Genomic DNA, 19469 nt, shown 5'->3' on the forward strand with positions numbered 1-19469 from the left:
CTAGTCCTTGCCGCGTTTCCTTGGAGTGTGCTAGGGTTTTCCACCATTACCTAAGTGTATACATACTTATGCTCAGCACATTTCCTTAAGACATATAGTCTTTCTGTTATCTTTGGTAAGGTTTATTGCAATAGAACCTAATAAAGTTTGTGAGAGGAAAGAAGTTGTCTTTCATGTACTTTGGCTGTAATGTCACGGATCACACTGATCTTTAACTTGTTCTTGACCTTTAACATTGTGCTCTTCTGTAAAAGTTGCTCTTTTCAATAGTTTTACAGAAGCCATGAAATCAAAAATTTTGTTAAATAATTTCCAAAACTAGAATCTTTAAGGTGTCCTTTAACCTCTTAACAACATTGTTGACAGAGACCAATAACAATGTTGAAAAACCAACTAGACTGTGTTGACGTCAGATTCTGTGTTAAAGATTTTATTGAGATAGAGGCTCCTTCATGAATAAAACTGATACCAGTCTAAATCTCAATGCTCTTAGATGATGGGATGTTCAATATGTTCATATCACATCAAGCAAATCTTGTTCCCTAGGTTAGGTAAACAAATCAAAGACTTCATTTATGAAGATATTACAATAAAAACCAACACCGTTTTTTGCACTTGGGAGATTTTATTAGATTGTAACAGACAACAACACAACTACTTCAACAAAATAAATAAAAATTTTGAAAATTTAGATTTTTTTCTTCCGATGTAGTTCTGAAAGTATAGAAATGATGTAAAAACACTTAATTGGATGTTAATTAGTCAAAACAGCACTACGTTTATCACAAAAGTGATAATTTAATCTTTGGTAATACTAGCAGAGATACTTTAATACCTTGTCAGTGGTGATACATCATTTCTATTAAGGTGGGTAAAAAGAACAGATGACATTAACTGTGAGGAAATGTTTGATTTTGGGAAACTTGTTGACAGATGTTGGATAAGCACTCAAAAGAAATATACCAACAGGATAAAATACATACCAAAAAATAATTAAGATATTTATATTAAGACATAACTTGTGCTGATCTCATCAGGTCTCATCTGTATTTGTTCCTATTTGATACCAATTTGATGCATTTGTTCAAAGCAAGTTGTATGTAAATGTAAATTTGGTACTTACAGAATACATCAATGTAATCGTAAATGTACAAAATTGTATAAAACACGACTGTTGTACACCTGATATTTCTTTTGCACTTAAAATAGCAGATAAAATGATACAACGCATGATGCGGAACAAAACGGGATTGCACTAGGTCACACGGAGACAATGTCTCAGGTGATCTAAAAATTGTGACAAAAACCTTTAGTTAGATCTAAATAATTATAAAAGTAAATCCTAAAAAAACGTAGCATTCTTTACTGAAATCTGGTAAAATGGCACTATTGATTTGGGGGTTCAATGTGGTCCCTTTCATCAGAGTAATATCTTAATATGAAGAGGAAAACATTTTTGCTTCGCAGAATACATCTATGGTTCTTCCTACTTTACATTTGAAAAACAAAAAATTATATTTTTTTCCTCTCTAGTTAGCCCCACAATGATTTGCAAAGGAAGAAAAGGTGCACAGAAGAAGGTGGAATAGTAAATTGCACAAAATTGTGCAAGTGAATTTTGCAATGGTTAGATGCTCAGGATTTCTTAAAAAAATTCTCTGCCATACCAGTCTGGTTAGGCAAAATTACATTAATGATTTTTCTTTAGTCAATGTGTAGATTTTCATACAGAAATTACCATCTATCAGATATATGGGACCTTTTCCTTCTCATGAAATATTTCTAATGGTTCACAGTTATACATTGAGTACACACAAATATATAGATATTAATGAACTATTTGTGACGTTACAACAAGAAAGAGCATGCATTTGATCAACAACTCTGAACAACCATTAATCACTGAAACTTAACAACATTCATCGGTAACATCATTACAGTTCAATAAGTATTGAGTTGTAAGCTGTGCAAAGATCTACCAGAAAGTTATGTAATTTTGGAAAATTGAGTAATTATCAACTGTGAATTACAATATCATTGTGGGTATGTCAGTATTTTAACATCAAATTCTGTAAAGAAAAATCCTGGGGATACATTTTATTGTGGCTGGTCAATCTGTCAGAAGTCTCTTCATTGCTGAAAGGGTCCAAATTTTGAGATTTTAAGTCTCTTCATTACTGAAAGGGTCCAAATTTTGAGATTTCAAGTCTCTTCATTACTGAAAGGGCCTAAATTTGAGATTTTAAGTCTCTTCAATTACTTTTGAGATTGTATCTTCCAATATCTTGATTTCAATTGAAGAAATATTTGACCTTGTCAGATTGATTTAACATTCCAGAATTTGCAAAACTTCAATAACTAATTTACCGCTGTAAAGCTAAACAAGCTAGATCATAAATATCAACATGGTAAAACTCCTCCCTTTATCACAAATATATCTGTACTGTATTCAACCTTTATTTGTTAATTACAGTAAAGTTTCTAGCATCTCGAAATTACAACTGAACTTCTTACAACTATACTATCAAATCCATAACATGATATTAGAATAAAATATATTTATTGCACTTTTATCTCCATACAACAATTGAAGCTATTTTCATAACAATTCTACCTTTATATTACAGTATACAACCTTCTGATGTACCTGGGATTTTAAAGACAATCAAAACTGAAGGAGTTTGCTGAAACTCTCAAGATGATCACAATGTGTTTTAAATTTCATTTATTTAAAAAAAGGTGGTTTTTTTTGAGTGACAGGCTTAAAAACCTAGATTGTCAATTAAGTATTTGCGACTGCCTTTTTATAAGTAAGAAATGTATAAAAACTGTAACATACATGTACATGTACATCCACATGCCAAGATTTTAACCACATGTAGATTGACAGCAGATTAAAAACTGCCAGAAAAAAAATTAAAAATATACCCTGTATAACTAAGAAAACAGTTGAAAAGATTAACAAAATAGTAGCAATGTACCTCCCTTGGGTTTCTTAATAAAAATTTTAAAATAAAATAAAAAAAAATCATCCGTGTCAAGGTAGTATACAATGGTGTATATCTTTGCTCCTTGACTACATAATTAAATAGCAGCATTTCACAACAACTCACACTTTATAACTTGATGACATGAGACAAAAATATTGGCCTGAGAGTTTTCCTACCAATACAGATTCCTTTAATGTGTTGGGAAAGCATTTTCAAATCGTTTGCCTTTTTAACAGACTAGATAATACATTTATAAATACAACGTAATTGCTATTAACTTAAGTAATAAGAATGAAGACATACCAGGGTAATTTATTACCATTTCTTTGGGTAATATGGTTGCCATTTACCTGGATAATACAAGTGACCACATACCAGGGTAATATATTATTGTTTCTTAGGGTAATACATTCACCATTTACCAGGGTAATATATTATCATTCCTTTGGGTAATTAGGTCACCATTTACCTGGGTAATAGATTTATCATATACCGGGCTATTGCATTTACCAGAAACTTAGGTAATACTGTATAATTACCATACAATTTACCTGTACGAATCCCTGGGGTTCAGTCCTTATAAAAAAAGGGAAGCCCAGGGGGTCAGTCTATAGAAAAGGGGGTCAAATAAGCCAGTAAATTGGATAATTTCATAATACTGGCCTATATATATATATATCATTAAATTCTGAAACCATTTTGGTGCGGTTTTTGTCAGTTTGTTCATCTTTATTTGTGATTATTTAATGCAGTGTTAGTTCTAATTAACATCTAATCACAATGCCATTTAAGATTATGATGGGAATGTGTTGTTTGTTTCGTCATCAAGTTGTATTCCTTCATCAAATAAACCATAAGAAGTAAAATTCCACAAATCTTTGCTATGTTTTGAATTGATCCTGTGATGCAAATTTAAACATACAAATCTCAAAGAGATTTAAGCAAACAAATTTCTTGTGACACAATGAATCATTTATGCCCATTTTAAATGTATACTACTCCAGTGTATGATTGTTTATACGGAGAAATGTCAATCATCGCACAAAACAATTCAAATGAAATGTCTTTCGCTGCCGTTTCAGACTAGGAAATGATGGAATGTATTTGTGGTGGAATTTAAGTACTTTCAGTTGATTTCATGAAAGACACAAATGACAAATCAGAAAATGTTTCTAAACTTCTCTGTCATAGCATGAAAAATGAAGCTATTACAGTTCTTTTTCATCATAATGATTAATGTTACATCCTTACTTCATAAAGATTTCCTTTCAATTTAGAAATTTTGTAAATATTTCTATACAAGGACAACCAGTTCAGTAATCATTGAAAACATTTTGATATGACCTTTTCCCAAGATGGCCAAATTTTTTTAGTATATCACCTGATGCTATATTTTCCTCCAAAGGCAGACTAAACAATTGCCCAAACATTAGCTGTTGTGTACAGTTAACTCTGGTACATTCGATCTTCGAGGACCCTCTCAAGTCGCTCGAGATAATCCGCATACTCATTCTCCGTCATTCCACTGAACTTGTTTTTCAGGCCATTCCTTCCACTTCCGAATCTTCCGAAACTCATTGCCTACAAATAAATCATGAGATTAAGATGCTACTAGTTACACTACAATCTGCCACCTGGGTTTATTTGCATGAAAATTGATGTCTTCAGTTACACTTTCAATCATTTAGAGTTGCTTGTAATATTATTATTGTTATATATTATTATTATAGTTGATGGGAAAGTTCATTTCTGTAAGGTAGCATACATCTATAACATGATTATCGATATAAACTAGCCATCGTAATCAATACACCAGTCAATAGCAATACCAGACAATAAAGTGCTTTAATCCTCTCAGCACTGCTAACACAACGTCAGTAGTTAAATGGTATTTACCATCTTTCCACTGGACCTCTCTGGCATAAGAATGAAGTCCAGCTTTAGAGCTTCATGCAGAGGCTGGTTATCCACAACAACCCTCTGATTCTGGCTGACGTATCCAGGTTTTACAGCTTTTATCATGTAGTCACCACTGACCAACAGCCGATAGTAGTCACCACCCTTGACTGGAAACCAGAAGTAAGCAACATAATTTATAGTTATACATTGGAATTCAATAACACAAACATCAGAAGTACATATACATCTTAATTCCTGCCTACAGGACACTTGCTGTTCTCAATAACTTACAGGTAGTGATGTCGTGATCAATGTAGGTCCAGCCTTTCCTGGTCTCGGGTGTGTATTTGTAAACTTTAATGGCTACATCCTCCAGCGGTTTCATGGTCTCGCCATCTTTTACAACTCCCTTCACGCCAATGTGTGTCTTAAAAGGAAATTTTACATGTGATCTCCGTGTATAAAGTTGTTACGTAACACAGTGGAATTGTACAATCTAAACAATAAAAATCTGTGTGTAAAGAGTTACAAAACAATTGGGAATACCAGTCATCTTCCAAGAACTCACATAAGATCTAAAATGATGGTGAAATCACAAACGACGAGTTTGACTAAAGTATTATAGATTTGTTCATAAATTCTAATTTGTATCAATTGTCATTTAACTAAAAAAACTTTGGAAACAAATATTCATGCTTATCCATGATTTTGTAATATAAGGCATGTTGATGAAACATTAAAGAGGTAAATATCAAAATACTGAATGCAATCTTTCGTTTGTGTGTGATTTACTTTTGTGATTTTTCAATCAAAACAATCTGCAAAAGTAAATTGCTGTGAATTATGACAAGAATGACAGAAAGTGGTTTTCTGTTGTACAGATCAAATCTACAACAACAGTCTTCCTACAACAGTTTGTGTTGTGTGCTAACAAGCTGTTGAAGAGAAAAGATCATTTGCAGGGTCAGTCTCCTGTATTGGTAGTTTTTTTTTAGTCTTGAAAGATCAGTGTCACTCACCTATTAAGGTTCACAAATACACATTTAAACCATTAGCATTTTGTCTAAATCTCTCCTATCTATCACATCAGAGATGCTTATAAGAGGGAGGATTTCATGAAAAACATATTTTGATATGGAAATTTGCGAAAGCTTATAGCCACAAAAATAAAATTTTTATCTGATTTTGAGGAAACTCAACAACGATATATGATTATGGGAATCTTAATTCCAAGTCTCACCTGTAACATAAAATTCACCAGTGCTTCCTTGTTCTGAATCCAATACTCCTTCTCGTCCTTGGGAAATTTGTCACAACCCAGTTCCACAGTAATCTCAAAACAATTGCTAGCAGCATAATTAAAGTCTTGCATACCTACAATCAAAGTTACCATACATTATGTAATTTCATAGAAGCCAAGAGTCTCTAAATAAAAATCTCTTTATTGTGGATACTTAACTTTAAGGATAAGTACTGATCAATAAGGATACTTATACTAATCTTGACAGTTTGAGGACATGAATTTATGGATTAAGTCAGGGACGTATAATACAGTATTATACGTCCCTGATTAAGTGTACCCACAATATCAATGAAAATAAATCTCTCACGAAAATTCAGGATTTTACAGTATAAGGAAATTATAAAAATCATTTATCAATTTACAAAATCAATTTTTTATCCTCAATATTTTATGATAAATTCAGTGATAATTCCTGTATTATGCCAAAACGATATGTCCTTCCAGAATTCTTTAACTATTTTAATTAGCAGTGACCTTTTAAGGTTAACTGTACAAACATTTAACACGAGATATTCACCCAGTCTATAAACTTCTTACAGGATCTGGTAACATATTTAATTTGTTTTACCTCCTGCAACTGAGTACCAGGCTGCTCCATTGGTGATCCCTCCCTGCTTGGCGAAGTCATCGTCCCCTGACATATCACACGTGGGGTGATCTTTTGCCATCAGTGTGTGGTAAAGGGAATAGCTCTTAGCCAGGTATCTGTGCCAGGAAAATGCAATGGTGTTAGTAGGGTTTATAATAACTTGAATGTTTCCACATGTTCTTGCTGATATCAGTCAATTTTGGTCATATAGTTCATACTGATATAAAACATCCTATAGAATATGCCAAAATTCCAGTCAAACTAATGAGGAAAAACTTCAACCCTTTGTCCTTTCTCTTTGTTTACAGGTATTTGTTTTATATTTTGTGCTCTGCATGACCACATTTCAGGTAAAGAAAAGCATATGGAAATCAGTATAGGTATCACTTCTATGAAATCTTTTATTGGAATTTTGCATATTTTCTTTTCATTAATAGTACATGATATTACAATTGGTTTCTCTGTAATCACAACTCAAGAGGAATTTCCAGAGGAAAATTGATGCATACATTTATCATTATTTTAATATTATGTTTTAAATCTCAATAAGATGGCAAAATATTTTTTGCAGTTCAGATTCAGCTAGGATTGGCCATCATGGCTCTAAAAACAATTATACACTGCTTAGATATGCCCTTAATCTGATATTTGATTGACACCACATCACATATGCAATATTCACACATCTGACTTCTGAATTGTATTCGGCAATGCTGTGTGGACCTAGCGGCCAATCAGTATTCTAGTTTTGTATTTATTCCTTGCTGTCTAATTCACAATGGGGTGTATTTACCTGAAAGTTTCATCATCAGGGGAGCCTGCATATTGTGATACTCCTTTACGAAAACTTTCATCAAATGGATAGTTGGCTACCAAGTCCCCACCGTGTAGGTTGGCAGACAGAACAAATGGGTTCTCTGTGATGTAACGAATCAGTTCAATGGTCTCTGGCTGCAGCTACAATAACATTAGATAACCAAGACTTGAACACACTGCTTTATCAATAATATACCATACATCTTTAATATTCTGTTTGAATTTTTTGTGAAACCTGAGAATCAGGTTTTCATATTACGTTGGTTCTGAACTGAAAATCAAGGGATGATGTTTTACACCAAAACATGGGAAATACTTGTATTATAATACATCTGTGTCTGTGTTGAACTGTTCCTATAGCATATTGAATCAAAAACATTAAAAAGGACAGCAGTATAAAAGGACCCCATTTAATCAGAAAAAAAAACCCATTTAGGAAACTGCAAATACAAACACTGATAGAAATTAAACAATAGCACTTGTAAAGTTTGTTGCAATGAGAAGTAATGAAAACAAATTTCAAAGGCTTACATGAAAATTCACTATTTTCACCCTTAGAGGGAACTTCAGATTTCTGGTCTTTAAATGCTTGTCATAAAAATTTTTTGATTGGCCTCCAGCATGTTGTTCAGTGTGGTAGCCACCACCTATTTCAGGAAGAACCAACCTAAAAATGATGTGGCTGTTCACAGGGCAATAAACCCAGCACACAAGTCATCAGATCACTGACCTTTGGACCATCTGGTAAATATGTGGGAAGTGTGAGTAGAGATACAGGCAAGGGTATAAATAAATGGTATGACTATGAGTTAACAGTTATTTTAACAGTTTATATTAGTACCATACCCTCCCTAATGGCTGTTGATTAACTTCAGCTCTCCCAAATTGCCAGCTATAAAACAAATTTATTGATACATAGTTTATATAGAAACTTAACAAATGGTCAGTGATAGTGAAAATTGTAGCAATTTATAACGACATCATTGATGAATGACAGAATTGTTTTCCTGACATAAAAAACCCATCACACAGTTGAGACAAAAAGGACTTGATGCTGTTTGAAACGAAGGCCAGTAAATCATAGATATTATGAGTATTGTCCTATATGTAAACCAACATCATCTGTAAACATCAATTTTCTTGCTTTTCATTGGAGTAACAACAAATTACATCACACAGGAACATAGCTGTAAGCCACAAAATGATACTTAGTAGTAAGTTGTGTTCTACAAATACAGGTGTACTTCAGAACTTTATTTATATTTTTCGAAGAGTTGTAAATTGGGGTGGGGGTGGAGGGTGGGGGTGGTGTTTGAATACTTTTCATAAAATGTCAACAGAATACATGTGTCGTGATATATGGTAGAATACATAATGTACAATTATCATGTCACTGACAATTGTTACATTAGTAATGACATAATCATCCACTTTAAGCACAGGGTGTATACTGGGTATTTCACAGATGAGGCCCAATTGATTTTTTAATGGCGGTCCTCTGCATAGTTTGAATGTGATTACACAAAGTGTCAATATGACTGCTCTATAACACATATGTGAAGTGAATACAAATTATGGAGTAAAAAGTATTGTCTCTGCCTGATCTTAATGCATGTAAGGAAATTGTGGGTTAAAGTTTGATGTTATATAAAGTCTATGAAATACAAGTTTTTATGCATTTTCGGTTGAATTTTCGGTTGGATCAATAATAGCTGTATGCAAAGGCAAAAGTCACACTGGACAGATGTTTACCTCTACACTGTAGAATCTGATAATAAATCATAAACGTACAAGATCAACTTTTTCCGTATAAATAAGAATACTAGATGAATTACATACCCTATTAAATATGAAATTTTATGCCAAGAGTGCACTGCAAGCAACCCATGTGCCCCTGGTAGAAAGTTCCACAGGCTAGTTGTGTAGGAAATACAGCACAGACAAACTTTTCATTTGATTTGATACAGGTCAAGATCAAAATGTAGGTCATGAGTGACATATTTTTGATACATGACACATTGCCTTACCGAGGTGAAACCATACCCTAAGTAAGTATAAGTGACTCGTAGCATAGGAGATAGGGCCCAAATAAGATAATGCTAGGACAGACGCAAAGATGGACAGACGGACACACACAAATCTTTAGTTCCCCCTTTCTAGTTCCAGGTTCTAGGAAGGGGATCAAAAAAAAAAAAGAAAAGAAAAACCCCAAAAAATGGAAAACAGTATGTGAAAGTTGTCTAGTACATGACTGCACTTAATTTATGCATTGGTAAAATGCAAATCATTTTGAAAACAAGTCTGGTATAGTTACAGTGAACTTTCACAGGTCACAAGGTTTTATTATATTAAGAATTATATTCTAGGTTATTCAAAAGCATTTAGTCCTTATATGGAGACAACATTGTAGCTCAACTGTATGTGAACTGCATTATAGTAACCTATCCTTGTATATCTTTTGAATTGAGTTTATGGAAAATATAAGAAACAATATTGCTTTTGGGCATTCAAATTTTCACTAAAACAGATCAAATCTTCTACTGGTTGTGTTATCCGAATTAGCATTCTATTGACATTACCAACCTGAAGACAATATTATGAAATTTTCACATTTTGTTTGTTTCATTAATTGATCTGTACGAAACCTTATTGTAAACATTAGTAAAGTATACGTCAAAAGTGTGCCATGTAAGTTAGTCTTGTAGATATAACATATTGTTGTCTGAACATGTTACAAGATCAGAACTCACACCTCAACTTACATTAGGAGTCTTCAGAGCCTCTTTTTCACTTTTAACGTGGTTGTTAGGACCGTCACCTCGATGAAGTGCGGGGTCTAAATCTGGGAAGTTCCTGTTCAAGTCAACATTATTTCCATTTGACCGTCCTGTTAGCCAGTTACGTTGACCATTCTGAAAGTAAAAGTTACTCTTGTATTAAAGTATTGTTGGCTATTTTTACATCAATGGTGACCAATGACCTGCAATAAGCCCATCCCTGACTTTGAGTCTTAATTTGGATGTTGGCCATATTAGGTTCAAGTTTTATAGATAACCATATTCAAAATCTACAGTGACTTTGAGCTAGTAGGATGAGTGGTAACCACATTAAAAATCTACAGTGACTTTGAGCTAGCAGGATGACTGTGATAACCACCTTAAAAATCAACAGTGACTTTGAGCTAGCAGGATGACTGTGGTAAACACATTCAAAATCTACAGTGACTTTGAGCTAGTAGGATGAGTGGTAACCACATTAAAAATCTACAGTGACTTTGAGCTAGCAGGATGACTGTGATAACCACCTTAAAAATCAACAGTGACTTTGAGCTAGCAGGATGACTGTGGTAACCATATTGAAAATCTACAGTGACTTTGAGCTAGCAGGATGACTGTGATAACCACATTAAAAATCAACAGTGACTTTGAGCTAGCAGGATGACTCTGGTAACCATATTGAAAATCTACAGTGACTTTGAGCTAGCAGGATGACAGTGATAACCACATTCAAAATCAATAGTGACCTTGAGCTAGCAGGATGACTGTGGTAAACACATTCAAAATCTACAGTGACCTTGAGCTAGCAGGATGACTGTGGTAAACACATTCAAAATCTACAGTGACTTTGAGCTAGCAGGATGACTGTGGTAAACACATTCAAAATCTACAGTGACCTTGAGCTAGCAGGATGACTGTGGTAAACACATTCAAAATCAACAGTGACTTTGAGTTGGCAGGATGACTGTGGTAAACACATTCAAAATCTACAGTGACCTTGAGCTATCTCAGCTGATACATTCTACTTTACATCACTTACTATAACATTAACTTCAACCAGCAAGATTTTGGCCAAGATACCAACACTAAATTAGGGATACTAGACTAATTCATATCTTGACATAGATTGTTGGCATATTGAAAAACAAACAAAAAACTTGAATTATCAATGGCAAATTATCAAAAAAAAACATTGTTATCTTGGCATTTAAATCATTGGTGAAATTTTTTTTCTCATTTCTCTTTTTTTCTTAAATATTTTTCTACAATTGACTGAGTGAAGTTGAAGCAGATCCATCTGACTGACTTTGTACTACTGCAAAAGCAGCTTTTTAACTAGAGTCTCAGTCATAGATGTTTAGACACACTGATACCCTAATCTGCACATAAGTTTGAAATTCAAAACATTTGTGACATTATGTTCTCCAGGCCATGATGTTTCTATTTCTGGTGTAAAGGAGATTGTAACCGACTTTCTCCAGAGAAAAAACTGACTATTGTAGGCACCACCTACAAGTTATCATCAACAATGTTATGCCTCATCAAGCTAATTTCATTTTCTGACAAATTGACCTATAAGGAAAACTGACATTACATAATTATTTATCAGTTTATGATCAAGTGTAATATTAATTATACAGTGGTAAACTTGTAATCTACATCACAGATCACCAAATGAAAAATACAAAATTTACATGTAATAATTCTGGAAAAAAAAGTTTAAAAATTTATTTTTTCCCATAAATCTCTTTAAACAATACATATTTTAGTTTCTTTTCTCCTTGGTACAATCATTTTGAAACTGGACGTGTGAGGTCATTCAAAATTCAAACCTTTTGTTATAAGATCTGTAAGTCACGAACTCATTGTGAAGTAAGCGTCTCTATGTAAATGTTTAAAGTAAAAGTACTCTGCAAGAATGCAATCACATGAAAGTACTTTGAACTAACTATACAAATAGGATAAGGCACGTTAGAAAAATTTACCCTCCAGTTTGAATAGAAATTATTTGTAAATTTGTCCTTTGAAGATCACATTTAAACTGTTTGGCCTCAAACCCTTCAAAATACATGCATTGTTATTCCTACCCTGGGTCATACTCATTTAAATGTACAATATATAGCTATGAGCATGTTTGAGAATTTAAATATCTGTCATATTATGTTTTTTGTTAAAGAAAAAAAAATGGATACAAAGACAAACTTAACACTACATTGTCTACAGACTTCACATGATCATGAGTTACAGGCTTGTTCTGAAATCCATTAAATTCATGTAGCACACAACAATTTTAAACAATAGTGAAAGAAAGCAAATGAAATACAAAATTTAAACAGTATATGAAAACCAGATGAAATGTGAGAGTAACACCAAATATTTGCCCTCTGGAGATTGAACGCAGTGACACCATATCAAATCCTCCATTAGGGAAATATATCTAGCTTTCCTTTTCCATACAAATGTTTAATTCTGATATATCTGATTTCAGTACACAAGTTAATCACATCCTGGTGTGAGGATATTCAATTTCCAAGCCTATATATATATTTCAGAGCTTTTTAGTCAATGTTCTCATTATATCTATCTATCATCATATCTTTATGGGTATTTTCTGGAATCAAATGCTAGGACTTTCACAGATGGCCTAATTCAATATTTTTGGATATTGTTTCATTTTGGGACGATAACACACACACATTACGGCAAGGGGAGACTGCCTTTTATTTGGCTTTAAAACTTGACAAAATAAATCTGATTGTACAACACATAATATACCATTCTAAATGGTAAAAGTACATGATATTGTTATCACTACATGTGATATTTATAGATGTAAGACCTGAATATAAATAGTCACAATGTAATGATGATAACATATAAGTACCTATTTTCAGGTCTAGATCTGGGTGTATCACATCTGTATTAATATCAGTGAATGCTTTTCTACTAACTTGTCCCATGGGGTAAGACTACATGGACCATAACACAAACATATGGGTGAACAGAACCTCTCAAAATATCAACTTCTTCTATATCAGTAAGGAAATTATTTTTGGAAGATGGAATTTACATGAGGAAGTATGTCCTTTAAAGACAAAATCAATACAGATATCCAGTCTGTTTTATAACTTCATTTTTTGTTGTTGCAAGCTTTTGTTGAAAATTTGAACCATTATGAGAAATTAAAAAGGAAAAAAAATAAACAGCACACAATTTTACCAGAGACCTTATATGTAATCAAGATAAAGAATTTTCATGCCCATATGTACTCTTGTTCCTTGTCATCAGTGAGAATTGCCTTCTAAAGCACATGTCCAGAATATTTCTGATTGAAAAAAACTTAAATATCATACAATACTAATGTCACCAAAATATTACTGAAAATCTGAAACTCTAATCTACCAACACCATAGACAAAACATTTACTTTTTCAATATCAATGGTACAGGCCTATTGTATACCCTTTTCAACCAACTGATATACATCAATATAGTCATACAACCAATAACACAGCTAATCTTAATGCCACACCTCCTATTTTGCTGATAACTCTCGAGCGTATGCGTGGGAGTGTTGTCAGGACTACCAGTGTGTGGAGGCAGAGGATTGCCAGGCTATCGTAAACTTCCTCTATTGATTATTGAGTTAGACGGTAATTAGATCAGTGCTGAGTCCGTGTATCTGTACTAGCAAATATATAAAAGCACCACTGATGACAACGGTGACAAAATCAGATATTTCGTATGTTAAAAAGTCTTATTTCTGTACCTACAGTTAGATCTTCTACAATAATATCATATTTAACTGAAAAAGGCAAACCAATTTGACGGAAAAGAAAAATGAGATTGAAGCTGTTAAGGAAACAAAGATTTTGTTTTAAACACATATTTAAAGTCCCATCTAAACATAGAAGGCAAAGCTTGTGTCCAAATGACTTCTTATCTTGTCATTTGCAAGTTGTTTCTGTTGATCAAAAGTATGTGAGAATATTCAGATTTGGTAAAGTCATTTAACATAATAACATTTTCACTGACATACAAAGCTACTTGTATAATGGTTGTTACAAGAATGTACTGAATCTGTTGAGATCTTAGCGTTTTACTACGGTAGTAAAGATAATTTTCTTTTGTGTGTGTTCCTGTGCCAAATTTGAGTAGAAAAATCAGTTTATCTTATCAAACATAGAGAGTTTATATAGACTGACTTAATAGATCTGATACACAACAACTGAAATAATCTCTTGTTATACTGTTAACCTGAATTTTCTTTCATTCATTTTATTTGCCAAGGTATATATGACAGACATTTAATTTACAAATGTGAAAATTGATCTAGGGTTCATGCGATTTAAAATCACACAAATTCATGTTTCCAATTCTTCATAGATATAAGAGAATTATTACTCCCTTAACAGAAATAAAATCTTTTGAAACTTAAGAATATGCTGCCACAGGTTATACACTTTCCTGCTTGCTTTGATAATAAATTGATTTCAATTTATCCATTAACATCAATTTAACACACACACACAAAAAGAGAAAAAAACTGAACTAGTGTTTATCATCAATTCTGTCATTCGTCATGATCACTATTGATCGCTTGCCATGCAGCACAAGTTCTGGTCCTTTTTTTCATCAAAACTATTATTGCAGTATAGCCCCATAATCTTTCAGGTCTTTGGAATATTCTTATGTCAAACTTGACATGCAATAAAGTGCCTCTCCATTCTGATAAGATTAAATCCTGGAGTCCATGTTTTTACAGAATGACTGCTATTCAGTATTTACACTTCATTTTTAACCTCCCATTTTGATACATACATGCTACTGCACAATGAGAAGACCTTTTCTGCTTTAAAGGTAAAACTTCTTCAATCCTTTTATATGATTAATTCTACATACTTGTGATCTCAATAAGTATCGTCTAGACATTGGTTCCAGTTTGCTATATATTTCGGTGCTGTCACTTTGTTGAAATGTATTATATGAACTATCGACCTATGTGGCCTAAAACCTGGATGATTTTGAATTCTGTAACATGTGACACTTCTCAAAAGTAACTGAGATTAAAAATTGAAAATACCATGAGTAATCATCTCATTGGTAAATTTGGGTAGTTTTTCTTAATACATATCTTCCTAGAAAACATAAAATAGCCAATCAGTCGATCTTCTGAAGCCAGTTATTTGTTGTCGTCCATCAAGCGCACACATAGCTATAGATATCCACTTGACAAGGTTTTATTTTGATTTTTTTACATCTACACTGGGGTAGAAGTCTTTCCAGTTCTAAGAGATAATTTTACGTGAAATTTGTGCATATCTGAGCCACTGCTGGTCTAACTCAAACGTCTCTGTGATTCAGTGATGTCACTAGAAACAGATGACTGTCATTTCAGGTGAGCAAATTTGAGGTTGTATTTGAGATATCTTTCAGAACAAGAGGCCCAAGGGGCCTGCATCTCTCACCTGGTTAGTTCAGCTATTCAGTCTTTTAATAAAGATTTTATTTATGACGAACAATTTTTTTTATTTAATTTCTCTATTGAGTACAGGCCTTGTGGTCAAACAAAGCCAAATACACTATTCATACATATTGCCTCAGACCAAACTTTGTATGGAAGGAGGATGTTTAAGAACTTACATTTCAACAGTTGGGCCAATCCCTTCCACCCTTGGGGGCCAGGGTGAACTGTTTAGAATTGATGCTCTTTTACCCTAGAATACATCAGACCTAACCTTGGCTAAAAGTCCAATCATTCCTGCAGGAGAAGATTATTAAAAAGAATTTGCTATATTTCCACTGTTGGGTACTGCTCTTTCAGCCCCAGGGTGTTGAGGCCTTATATCTATGCAAGATTGATTCCCCTTCACCCAAGAATGCTTCAGACCAAATTTGGGCAAAATCCATTCATTCGTACAGAAGGAGAAGGATTTTAAAGAACTTGCAAAATTTCCCCTTCTGGTCCCTGCCCCTTGAACCCCTGGTGGTTGGAGATCTAATATTTATACAAACTTGGTTCCCCTTCCCCAAAAGATGATTCAGACAAAATTTGGTGAAAATCTGGTCTTTCGTTCATGACTAGTGGTGATTTTTAAGTTAAATCCTGACAGATGCGATGGCATAAGCTCATCAGTCCTTCCAACCAGGTGAGCTAAATATACTGGTGTTTCACTTATCATTTTATTGAAAAATGGGGCAAAACCACAATTAGCCAGGTTACAGGATGAGTGCAGTGTTATATGGTATTTATAAGACATTTAAGGGTGTTTCATTTCTTGAATATGTAGAATATTTGTTATAAGAGGCAAAGGCTGTCATCTTGGATTTTCCATGCCAGACTGTTGAAAATGACTAAGTTCCAAAGCCCGGAAAATCAAGAAACCGGAATGAATCCATAGTAGGAGGTGCACATCTTCAACATATATATAAACATCCTACAAAATTTCCAGCTTCTACATCAAAAACCCTACGAGGAGTTGATTCTACAAAACTGGTACCCCTTTTCCCCACCCGCCATACACCTTACTATCACCCAGAATTTGCACTATGTGCAACTCGGCCAATAAGATTCCTAGGTTGAACACATTTCAATACATTAATGTATTTGTTTGGTTGCAAATCATCAATATAGCATTGCTACCGATATATGATTAATAAGGGGTCCAAAACTAATGCACCAAGAATACTCTTTAACTGTATTGACTCCATCTATTCTACAAGTATAGATACAGCATTGCTACTCTTATCTCTCTTGTGCTAAGTGCATTGGCGGAGTGAAACAACTAAATTTCGGGAAACTTGTAATTGTCACTAAAGTGTGCAACAAGCACAGGTACTAAGTTTGCTGATAAAAATATAGTATGTAATATATTATATTATACACACTATTTTTTTATCACCTAGCCAAATGCCTGTGGTTCAAGATACAGTCAAACCTGTCTTTAAAGGCTACTGAAGAGAGCAGATAAAAGTGGTCTTTGTGTAAAAGTGGCCTTTATAGACAGGTGGCCTCCCTACAGTTCAATTTCTATGAATTGCATTACAACTGCATTACAACTGCATTACATAGGGAACCAAAAATGAGGCCTTTATAGACAGGTGACTTTTAAGACACGTTTGACTTTATGTAGCTTCAAGTGGTCTGAATCTACTGACAATTAACTTTTCTTGCATTTAGTTCACTATATACATCATGCTGTAAAATTGTCATCAGATTTAATCAAATGTCATTAATTTGCAGTTAGTCTAACAATTACCCAGCAGCGAAATAAGACAATGAATCCATATACCAGTTGACTTCAAATACACATTCACATAACATACAGTGTTATAGTGATCATTGATCGGCTTATTTGTGGGCTATTTCTGTTCCTTATGTTATACTCTCAAACACTGCAGCTCTGATTTAAAACAACTGTGACACATTATTAATGAAGATATCATTTTGGTTTGAGTAGATGGAAATTGGTGGGCTAAATTTATCAAGCCAATCAACTTTTCAAAAGTTGGGAAATCAATGACATTAACAAGACTTCTGTTTTCACAAGTCAATGTTAGCCTCCCAAAGAATTTTAAATCTGAAAAACAAAGCAGTATACATGATGGAAACTTTTATTTCTTTGCCTGAATGTGGAAGGTCTTTTTATTTACAGTTCTTCAATGAGACATTCTTATTACCTTATCTAGGGGGCCACTGTTAGCTGCCTCCCATCCGTCAGGGTTCATGGTAGGCATAAGATGAATGCGGGTGTGATGGATGAGCCATGTAATAGTCTCGTTGCCTTTCTTGTACTGTTCACACATGTACATACCAAGTTTCAGCAGCATCTCACGTCCTACCACCTCATTTCCATGCATGTTTGCCACATATTTAAACTCTGGAACACCTGCAAAAGAAAAATATTAGCTGTAATTTATGCGCAGTTTAAGAAATGTTAGGAATGGTATATGCAGCATCATTCATAACATAATTTTTAATTTCACACTTTCAGTTTTTCTTTGATTCATGAAACTTAAGACATTCTAGCAGGTCTGAAGACCACAGAACTAAAAGACATCCTAGCAAGTCTGAAGACCATAGAACTTGAGACATCCTCGCAAGTCTGAAGAGCATAGAACTTAACACATCCTCGCAAGTCTGAAGAGCATAGAACTTAACACATCCTCGCAAGTCTGAAGACCGTGATAGAACTTCAGACATCATCGCAAGTCCGAAGACCATATGACTTACACATCCTAGCAAGTCTGAAGACCATAAAGCTTATGACAGCCTAGCAAGTCTGAAGGCATAAATATTGGAAAAGAAGGAAAGGAAAAATTGAAACAAGAACAAAATAACTACAAATTGACATTACAAAATATATTTTAAAAATATTACCAAAGTTAAAAATATCCAGAAACAGTTCAGGACAGGCAAATAAGAACAAAGTGAGTAGGATTTCACATATACAGCGGGTCTATCCGCAAAATTGTACTCAATAGAAAGTTACCTATGACATGTTCTCCTGGTGAGGTAGAGAATTCAATCACTTTCAGAGGACGATGTTGGACCGACTCGCCGACGGAATAGATACGTGTGATATCTGGACATTCCGTATTGATCTCGTCCAATGCTGCAGCAACTTCCTTAGTATTGTGGTTTCTCAACTCAAATCCAAGACATAATGCTGGCACGATCACCAACAAAATGCTTAGTTTAAGCATGTCAACTTTTGTTTTTCTAAGAGTTCCTCCTTTGAGTGAAACAAAAATGAAGTACGAAAGATCAACTATACAATATGTTATTTCTACTGTCAACGAGCACCTGCTGTTACGGTTATGTTTATACCGGGATGACGTAAATATTGACGTCAAAGGGAGCATTCCTTACGTGACTGTAAAAAATATATATACAGTGTTATATATTAGGTTTCTTATCAATACTTTTCATTATTAAATACAACATATTTTTTTATTGTTGAAATTTAATCGGTATATAAAATCCTGTCAAACGTCAATCATGAAAAGTAATAAAACATTTAAATTAATTTATAAACAAATAGTTCCCCTTTTTATGGTACATATATATTTCAAATTTGTAACGAAAGTGGAACA

The 19469-nt window shown here is 33.7% G+C and overlaps 1 protein-coding gene across 1 annotated transcript; it reads right to left on the minus strand.

Moving 5' to 3' along the window:
* Window positions 1-617: 617 nt before the first annotated feature.
* On the minus strand, window positions 618-19172 carry LOC132551607 (carboxypeptidase E-like). The gene is made up of 9 exons (XM_060215776.1): window positions 18866-19172; window positions 18054-18262; window positions 10360-10509; window positions 7575-7738; window positions 6761-6897; window positions 6130-6263; window positions 5181-5316; window positions 4887-5056; window positions 618-4571 (listed from the first exon to the last, which is right to left on the minus strand). The coding sequence occupies exons 1-9, from the start codon at window positions 19077-19079 to the stop codon at window positions 4437-4439; spliced, it is 1449 nt and encodes a 482-aa protein (XP_060071759.1). The 5' UTR covers window positions 19080-19172; the 3' UTR covers window positions 618-4436.
* Window positions 19173-19469: the final 297 nt, after the last annotated feature.

This window comes from Ylistrum balloti, unplaced genomic scaffold, assembly GCF_031769215.1.
Source record: "Ylistrum balloti isolate Yb309-2 unplaced genomic scaffold, AGI_CSIRO_Ybal_v1 Utg370208, whole genome shotgun sequence".
In the NCBI taxonomy this organism is placed as follows: Eukaryota; Metazoa; Mollusca; class Bivalvia; order Pectinida; family Pectinidae; genus Ylistrum; species Ylistrum balloti.